This window comes from Papio anubis, chromosome 20 (assembly GCF_008728515.1).
Source record: "Papio anubis isolate 15944 chromosome 20, Panubis1.0, whole genome shotgun sequence".
NCBI classification, from domain to species: Eukaryota; Metazoa; Chordata; class Mammalia; order Primates; family Cercopithecidae; genus Papio; species Papio anubis.
The window spans coordinates 48,292,003-48,301,986 of NC_044995.1; the positions used below are offsets into that span (position 1 = coordinate 48,292,003).

Consider the following 9,984-nt stretch of genomic DNA (forward strand, 5'->3'; position numbering starts at 1 on the left):
TCAGAGAGCTCTGGGATTCAACTAGACTTTGGGAAGCAGATCAGCTCTGGAAGTCAGCCTAGCTTTGGAACTCAGCCCAGCTCCCAAATCTTAGATAAGCCTCAAAGAATTCAAGCCAGCTGTGGAAGTCAGCTTAGTTCTGGAACGCAGCTGATTACTGGAGCCCATCCCAGCTCCAGAACTCAGACCGGTTCTGGAAACCAGCTCAGCTCTGGGACCCAGGCCCGTGCAAGAATTCAGCTCAGCCTTGGAGCTCATCTTAGCTCCAGAACCCAGTCCAGTCCTGAGACCGGGCTAAGCTCTGCGGCTCAGCCCAGCTCTGGAACCCAGCCCAGCTCTGGAACCCAGCCCAGCTCTGGAACCCAGCTCAGCTCTGGGAACTACCTGCCTGGAAACCCAGACTGGCTCAAGAATTCAGCCCAGCCCTGGAGCCCACCTTAGTTCTGGAACCCAGACTGTTTCTAGAACCCAGTCCAGTTCCAGAACTCACATCAGTTCAAGAATCTGGCTGAGCCCTAGAGATGGGCTCTCCCCACAGACCCCTGGCCTTGACCCTAGAATCCAGCTTGAGGCCCCTGCCGCAGCCCAACCTCAGCCCGCAGGCCCACCCCCCAGAGACCCTACCCCAGCCCCTAGCAAAGACCCCCAGCCTCTGCCTCAGCCCCAAGAGTAGGTACGTGGCACCCAGGCCAGCCTTGGCCCCATCCCAGGCTTATCCCTCGCCTCCTACCTGGCCCCTCAGCCACAGGTCTCCTCAACCCCCAGACCAGCTGTCCTCCTTCTGCCCTGTGGACTCCTAGAAATCCACCCCACCCACCAGCCTGTCACTCTTGCCCCGCCCCCCAGAGGCCTCCTGAGTTCTCAGCTGTCTGAGTCCCCAGCTCTGGCGCCTGCCCCTTCCCCAACTCTGGAGGAGCCAGAGCCCACCCTTACCGCGGGGGTCGTAGCTTGGCTGTGACCTAGCCCTGGCTCATGGTTCTCACCCTCTCCTGTCCCTCCCAGCCTGGGCCCCCCAGAAGCAAAAGCAGCAAGTGACCTTATTTCCCCAGCAGGCGGTGGTGGCGGGGTGTGTGGTGGTGAAAACAGGGGCTTCGGTTTCACCGGCCCTGGCTCAGATCCAGGTCCTTGGAGGGAAAAGGAGGGCAGGAGATGGGTTGCACCGCATGTACCCTGAGGGTTCATGGTGACTAAAGGCACTTTCCATCTCTGCAGCCTGGTGTGTCATTTTGCAGGGAGTTTGGGGGAATGCCAAGATATGGGGCTGAGGGGTTGACTGAAACTATGGCAACCTCTCGAGCACCTACTGTGTACCAAGCACTTCATTAAGCACCACATAGGGATGAGCTTACATGCCTGCATGGGACAGGTGCTCCACGAAGACCTAGCCATTGGTCCTTTTTTTTTTTCTTTTCCTGAGATGGAGTCTGGCTCTGTCGCCCAGGCTGGAGGAGGGCGCACCCTCGCTCTCACTGCAGCCCGCCTCCCAGGTTCATGCTTATTCTCCCGCTCCCCAGCTCGCAGGCAGCTGGGACTGCGGCACCCTCGCCACCACCAGCTGGCTTTTAAATATATTTTTTCTTTTTCTTTTTCTTTTTTTTTTTTTCCTTTTTTTTGAGATGCCCGGCTCTGTGGTCTAGGCTGGAGTGCAGTGGTCGGATCCTCAGCTCACTGCAAGCCCGATTCCGGTTTACGCATTCTTCCTGCCTCAGCTCCTTCGAAAGAAGCTGACCGTGCCCACCGCTAGTTTTTGTATTTTAGTAGAGACGGGTTTCACCGTGGTTCGCCAGGGATGGTCTCGATCTCCTGACCTTTGATCCGGGCCTCTGTCTCGCTCTCCCAAAGTGCTGGGATTACAGGCTTGAGCCACTGCCACCGCCTCTTTTTTTTTGAGACAGAGTCTTGCTCTGCTGCCCAGGCTGGAGTGCAGTGGCCGACCAGCTTACTGCAGCCCGCCTCCCCGGTTCACGATTCTCCTGCTCTCAGCCTCCTCGGGACTAGCTGGGACTACAGGCTCACCACCTCACCCAGCTTGCTGTATTTTTTAGTAGAGACGGGGTTTCACCGGGTTAGCCAGGATGTTCCTGGACCTCCTGACCTCAGTGATCCACCTGCCTCGCCTCCCTAAAGTGCTGGGATTACAGGCTTGAGCCACCAAATGCCTAAATATTTTTTTGCAGAGATGGGGTTTCACCAGGCCAGATGGCCCCATTCTCCTGACCTTGTGATCCGCCCATCGCGGCCTCCCAAAGTGCTGGGATTACAGGCTTCAGGCACCGCGCCCGGCCACCCGGCTAATGTTTTGTCTTTTTAGTAGAGATGCGGTTTCACCGTGTTGGCCAGGATGGTCTCGATCTTCTGACCTCATGATCCGCCCGCCTCGGCCTCTCAAAGTGCTGGGATTACAGGCGTGAGACGCTGCGCCCAGCCACCATTGGTCCTTTCTCCCAATATTTATTGAGCACCTACCATGTGCAAGGTGCTGTACAGAACACTGTGGTGTTTGAAAGACTGTTGGGTGAACAAGTGAACAGTAGAGGAAACAGGGGCATCACTCCATGCTTTTGCATCTCTCTCTCTCTCTTTCTCTGTTTTATTCATTTATTTATTTAGAGATGGAGTCTCACTCTGTCGCCCAGGCTGGAGTGCAGTGGTGTGATCTCAGCTCACTGCAACCTCTGCATCCCGGGTTCAACCAATTCTCCTGCCTCAGCCTCCTGCATAGTTGGGATTACAGGCACCTGCTACCACGCCTGGCTAATTTTTTGTTTGTTTGTTTGTTTGTCTTTAGAGACGGAGTTTTGCTCTCGTTGCCCAGGCTGGAATGCAATGACATGATCTCAGCTTACCACGACCTCCACCTCCTTGGTTCAAGCGATTCTCTTGCCTCAGCCTCCCGAGTAGCTTAGATTATAGACACGCGCCATCACGCCCGGCTAATTATTTTTTTCTTTTTCTTTTGTATTTTTAGTAGAGATGGGGTTTCTGCATGTTGGTCAGGCTGGGCTCGAACTCCCGACCTCAGGTGATCCGCCCGTCTCGGCCTCCCAAAGTGCTGGGACTCCAGGCATGAGCCACCACGCCCAGCCATTTCTGTATTTTTAGTAGAGACAGGAGTTCACCATGTTGGCCAGGCTGGTCTCGAACTCCTGACTTCAGGTGATCCACCATCCTCAGCCTCTCAAAGTGCTGGGATTACAGGCATGAACAATCACACCTGGCCCAATTATACCTACTTTAAATAATATGCAGATTCAAAGGTGGTTTGACCAGGGCTAACCTGAAGCCCTCCCATGACAGGCTGCTGGGAGAATTCTAGGCGGTGCCACCCATGAAGTGATTACCAAACACTCGAGAAACAAGTGGGGGAGGAACTGAATCCTCTCTTCCCTCCCCATCCTCCCCAGCCTTGCCCTTGTCTGCCCCGGGTGAGGTTCAGTGCACAAAACCCCAGAGACTGACAACTGGACCCCAAGGAAAATAAAACCAAAGGCAGAGATATATTTTGGCAAGAAAAGGGGGTGCCCCCGTTCACATTCAATTTTTTCTGGACAGAACCTTCCCGGTTGATGGTTCAAAAGGAAGCAACAGTACCCCAGCAAGTAGGTCAAATTCAGGGTGAAAGAGCAATGGAAGGCCGGGCGCAGTGGCTTACGCCTGTAGTCCTAGCTGCTCAGGAGGCTGAGGCACGAGAATCGCTTGAATCCAGGAGGTGGAGCTTGCAATGAGTTGAGATGGTGCCACTGCACTCCAGCCTGGGCCACAGAGTGAGACTCCACCTCAAAAAAAAAGAAAAAAAAAAAAAAAGCCAGGTGCAGTGGTTCATGCTTGTAATCCCAGCACTTTGGGAGGCCGAGGCGGATGGATCACCTGAGGTCAGGAGTTCAAGACCAGCCTGCCCAACATGGTGAAACCTGTCTCTACTGAAAATACAAAAAGTAGCCGGGCATGGTGGCATGCGCCTATAGGCCCAGCTACTCGGGAGGTTGAGGCAGGAGAAACACTTGAACTCGGGAGGTGGAGGTTGCAGTGAGCTGAGATGGTGCCACTGCACTGCAGCCTGGGGAACAGAGCAAGACTCCATCAAAAAATATATATATATATATAGCTATGCAAGACCCTCTTCCAATGTCCCCGCGCCCTTCCTGGGGCTGGGAGGGGCGCAGAGAAGTAGTAGGAGCTCTGGATGGGAAAAGGGAGCCGAGGAAGGGAGAGGTCTTGGTAAAAGGATCAGGGAGAAGTTGCGGGTGCCCTGGATGGATTGGGGTCAACCCCAAAACCCTGCTGCTGACGCCCACTGTCCATCCAGCACCCCCAGCTCCCGAATCCTCAGCACAGACAGATGGGCTGTCCCAGGGGGCCGAGGGCTCCGCGGAAACGCGCGGGAGGGGCGCTCTGTCCACTTCCTACTGCAGCCCGGAGCGCTGCGTGAGCTGCGGCTGGAGGGACAGCGACCTGGGCCGGGTGCTGAGGCGAGGCTGCAGGCGCCGGAGCACGGCGCGGCGGAACAGGATGTACACCCAGGGGTCCAGGATCTGGTTCCACGTGGCCACGCGCAAGTAGATGAGCAGCTGCTGCTCCGTGGCGCGGGACAGCTGCCCGGAGGGGCTCATGGCAGGCGGGTTCCGCAGCACTGTCTGGGCGATGAAGACCTGCAGAAGGGACAGCGGTCAGCCTGGGCCCCGCCTCCAGCCCCACCCGCCCCGGTCCCTGCCCCGGGTCCCCTGAGATCCAGGGTCCACTCTGTTTTTTATTTTTATTTTTGAGACACAGTCTCGTTCTGTCGCCCAGGCTGGAGTGCAGTGGTGTGATCTCAGCTCATTGCAACCTCCGCCTCCCCGGTTCAAGCAATTCTCCTCTCTCAGCCTCCCAAGTAGCTGGGATTACAGGTGCCTGCCTCTACACCCAGCTAATTTTTGTATTTTTAGTAGAGACGGGGTTTCGCCACGTTGGCCAGTCTAGTCTCGAACTCCTGACCTCAAGTGATCTGCCCACCTCAGCCTCCTAGAGTGCCGGAATTGCAGGAGCGAGCCACCGCGCCTGGCCGGTGTCCTCTCTGTTACTGCATTGCTGGGTGACCTCAGGAGAGTTGACTAATCTCTCTGAGCTCCTTCTGATGGGTCCATAAATTAGAGCACTGTTAGCCAGACAGTGGCTCATGCCTGTAATCTCAGCACTCTGGGAGGTCAATAGGAGAGAATCGCTTGAACCCAGGAGTTCAAGACCAGCCTGGGGAACATAGTGAGACCTCATGTCTACAAAAAGTAAAAATAAATTAAAAAGTTACCCGGGCATGGTTGCACTCCAGTCTGGGTGACAGAGCAAGATCCTGTCTCAAAATAAATAAATAATATAGGCCAGGATGATGGGAAATTTTTAAACTCTATTTAAAAGTAAATATTTAAAATAAGAATGTTATCTACAAATTAGTATAAAATAATCAATTATATGATAATATAATTATTATTCATAATTATAATGTTGCATATAATTGATATATATCATTTATCATACAATTATATTGTAATAAATGTTACATTATATTAAGATAATTTGTTTGAGACCAGCTTGACCAACATGGTCAAACACCATCTGTACTAAAACATACAAAAATTAGCTGGGTGCGGTGGCACGCACCTGTAGTCCCAGCTACTTGGGAGGCTGAGGTGGGAGGATCCTTGTACCCAGGTGGCAGAGGTTGCAGTGAGCTAAGATGGCACCACTGCACTCCAGCCTGGGCAACACAGCGAAACTCCATCTTAAAATAAAATAAAATAAAATAATTTGGCTGGGTGCAGTGGCTCACATCTATAATCCCAGCACTTTGGGACGCTGAGGCAGGCGGATCACAAGGTCAGGAGATTGAGACCATCCTGGCTAACACGGTGAAACCCTGTCTCTACTAAAACTACAGAAAAAATTATCTGGGCGTGGTGGCAGGCACCTGTAGTCCCAGCTACTTGGAAGGTTGAGGCAGGAGAATGGCGTGAACCTGGGAGGCGGAGCTTGCAGTGAGCCGAGATCGAGCCACTGCACTCCAGCCTGGGTGACAGAGTGAGACTCTGTCTCAATCTAATAATAGCACTAATAATAGCAACAATTATATATATGTATATATAGTTGGGTTTTTTTTGTTTTTTTGTTTTTTTTTTTGAGATGGAGCCTTGCTCTATTGCCCAGGCTGGAGTGCAGTGGCGTGATCTCAGCTCACTGTAACCTCCACCGCCTGGGTTCAAGCAGTCCTCCTGCCTCAGTCTCCTGAGTAGCTGGGATTACAGGCGCCTGCCACCATGCCCAGCTAATATTTTGTATTTTTAGTAGAGATGGGGTTTCACCATGTTGGCCAGGGTGGCCAGGCTGGTCTGGAATGCCTGGCCTCAAGTGATCCACCTGTCTCACCCTCCCAAAGTGTTGGGATTACAGGCATGAGCCACTGAGCCCGGCCAAAATAATTTATATTATATTAGAATGCATCACTATATTAAAAGCATATCCTGGGCCTGGCGCAGTGGCTCACGCCTGTAATCCCAGCACTTTGGGAGGCCGAGGTGGGCAGATCACAAAGTCAGGAGTTCAAGACCAGCTTGGTCAACATAGTGAAACCCCGTCTCTACTAAAAATACAGAACAATTAGCTGGGCGCCTGTAGTGCCTGCTACTTGGGAGGCTGAGGCAGGAGAATCGCTTGAACCTGGGAGGCAGAGGTTGCAGTGAGCTGAGATCATACCACTGCACTCCAGCCTGGGCAACAGTAGGAGACCCCATCTCTAAATAAATCAAATAAATAAACAAATAAAGAAACAAATAAATAAATAAAATAATTTTCTGAGCACCTACGGTAGGCTGGATGAAGCAGCAACCGCAGCCAAGAAACACCCAGGGCACACCCTCATAGGCTCACACCTCTAGTCGGGAGACGGACACTGGGCCCGGGGGGTTACGGCATGGGGTGGGCAAAGCTGTGATGAGGAAGTGATGTCAGAGCCCAGAAGAGGTGCCTGACCTGGCCTGGGGAAGTCACTGAAGGGCAAATGGGAGTGGGCCAGGTGCATCTGCAGGAAGTGCCTGTGAGGACTTTCTTCTGAGGGTAATAGGGAGTCATGGGAGGGTTTAGAGCAAGGGTTGACCCATGGGCGAAATCTGACCTGTCACTTGCTTTGGGTTTTTTTCTTTTCTTTCTTTTCTTTTTTTTTTTTTTTTTTTGAGACGGAGTCTTGCTCTGTTGCCCAGACTGGAGTGCAGGGGCACGATCTCAGCTCACTGCAAGCTCCGCCTCCTGGCTTCACGCCATTCTCCTGCCTCAGCCTCCCGAGTAGCTGGGACTACAGGCCCCCGCCACCACGCCCGGCTAATTTTTTTGTATTATTAGTACAGATGGGGTTTCACCATGTTCGCCAGGATGGTCTCGATCTCCTGACCTCGTGATCCGCCCACTCGGCCTCCCAAAGTGCTGGGATTACAGGCTTGAGCCACCACGCCCGGCTGTCACCATCAGGATTTAAATCCACCCTGGGTGACCAGAGGTCCAGTCAGGAGGGTCGCAGGACCCCGCAGAGCCCCCACTCACCAGCAGGGGCAGCCAACACACGCTGGCCACCAGCATGATGCCCAGAAGCTGAGCCATCATCTCCACCTCGGAGTCCCGGGGACGCTGCTGGGCCGCCTCCTGCCCGTGGTAGACGTGGCACAGGGTGGCCACGCTGACGGTGTTCAGCAGGAAGGACAGCCCAACCGAGAGGCCGCCCAGCATGGAAAAGAGCAGCCCAAAGGCCACGTCCCCAGACTCGGCGCCCAGCGTCAGGAAGCACCAGGACCCCGGGTATTGCACGGTGTAGCGACCCAGGCCCAGCAGGGGCAGCAGGCCCAGCGCCAGCGCGGCCGCCCACACCAGCCCCACGGTGGCCCAGGCGCGGCGCTGCGAGGTGACCGCCGGGCGCGAGAAGGGCCGGGTGATGCCTAGGAAACGCTCCGAGGCCATGGTGGCCCCCAGCAGCAGCGGGGACAGGCCAAAGAAGATCATGACGACGCCCATGAAGCGGCAGAGACGGCAGCCGGGGTCCACGGCGTGCCACTCGAAGAGCGCGGCGTGCTGGGACACCACGATGGCACCGGTCACCAGCAGCCCCAGGAAGTCGGTGAGGACGAGGCCGCAGAGGAAGGTGAGGAAGGAGGAGCGCGTGTGCGAACCCCCCTGCCGCGCCCATATGCCGCCAGCACGCTCAGGGCCAGCAGGTTGGAGGCCAGGCCCTGCATAAAAGGAGGCAGCGAACCAGAGTGAGGCTGATCCAGCGCCTCTCCTCCAGGAGGCCTGTGTTTGTAGGCGGAAACAGGGCCCCAGGGAACTGCGTTGGAGCCCACATGGCTCAAAGACCCTGCGGGGATCAGTCACCACCCATCGGAGGCTGTGATGCAGACAGGGCAGGAGGCTGGCAGCACTGGATTCAGATCCATTCCATTTCATTGTTTAACCTTAATACCCATCCTCCACCTCCTATGTGTTTCCCTTCAACCTTCCCTTCCTTCCCTTTCTTCCTTCCTTCCTTCCCTTCCTTCCTTCCCTTCCTTCCTTCTTCCTTCCTTCCTTCCTCCCTTCCTCCTTCCTCCCTTCCTCCTCCCTCCCTCCCTCCCTTCCTTTCTTTCGAGATGATCTTACTCTGCTCGCCCAGGCTGAGGGCAGTGGCCTTGATCTCCCACTTGCACCAAGCTCTGCCGTCTCTGGAGATTCGCGCCATTCCTCCTGCCTCAGCCTCCCTAGAAGCTGGGACTACCGCCACAGCGCCCAGCTAATTTTTGCATTTTAGTAGAGGCCAGGGAGTTTTCAGGCAGTATTTAGCCAGGATGGTCTCGATCTCCTGGCCTTGTGATCCTCCCTCTGCCTCCCAAAGTGCACTTAGGATTACAGAGGCGTGAGCCACCGTGGCACAACCTTTTCTCATTTTCATGAGTATTTGCTTTATAATAAATAAACCTAGAAATCCAGTTCTATTTTGGGAACAAAAACATAACCTTCTTGAATGGCAGTTCCCCAGGACATGTGTTAGAGAGCAGCAAAGTGAGGACCCGTTACCCTCTGGGGAGCTAATGCTCAGCCACACTGCACAGCAACATCAGAATGGCCCGGGTGCAGTCATATCCTGCTTGCTTTGGGAGGGGCCAAGGTGGTGAGATCACTTGAGGTCAGGAGTTGAGAGACCAGCCTGGCCAGCACAGCAAGAGACCCTATCTCTTAAAAAGTATATCTAGGGGCAGAGGCCTTGTGGCTCAAGCCTGTAATCCCAGCAGCAGGAGGCGAGGCAGGTGGATCACGAGGTCAGGAGATCCGAGACCATCCCACAAGCTAACCACGGTGAAACCCCGTCTCTACTAAAGAAATACAAAAACTAGCAGGTGGTGGCCTGTATACTCGGGGAGGCTAAGAGGCCGAATAAATGTGAACCAGGGAGAACTTGCAGTGAGCTGAGATCCAGCCACTGCCTCTAGCCTGGAGCTGGGAGGCAGACTCCGTCTCAAAAAAAATATATATATATATATCTAGGTGTAGTGGCATGCACCTGTAATCCCTGCTCTCGGAGGAGGCTGAGGTTGGAGAGAGGATTGCCCAGGCACCAATCTCCGAGGCTGCAAGTGAGCTACAATTGCACCCTGCACTCCAGCCTAGGCAGCAATGAGACCCTGTCTCAAAACAAAAAGCAAAAACAAAACAACAGCTAAAAAACACAAAAAATACAGGCCAGGTGTGAGTGAAGTAAAATAAATAAAGTGGTTCAGAAGAACGAGAAACTACAGCCAGTAGCAGTGGCTCAAGCCTGTAATCCCAGCCTCAGGAGGCCGAGGAGGGAGCGAATCCACAGATCAGAGATGCAGAGACCATCCTGGCTCTGCAGGTGAAACCCGTCTCTCACTAAAACACAAAAAAAATTAGCCAAGAGCGTGGTGGCCAGGCATGCATATGAGTCAACCCAGGAGAGGCTAAGAGGCAGGAGAATGC

At 54.1% G+C, this 9,984-nt stretch overlaps 1 protein-coding gene across 1 annotated transcript; it reads right to left on the reverse strand.

Annotated features, from left to right (window-relative positions):
* Window positions 1-4,193: 4,193 nt before the first annotated feature.
* Window positions 4,194-8,457, reverse strand: TBXA2R (thromboxane A2 receptor). The gene is given in 4 exon segments (XM_031659077.1): window positions 4,194-4,649; window positions 7,564-8,196; window positions 8,199-8,250; window positions 8,252-8,457. Coding segments are annotated over 4 exon segments (1,137 nt in total). The 3' UTR covers window positions 4,194-4,403.
* Between the last annotated feature and the right edge of the window lie 1,527 nt (window positions 8,458-9,984).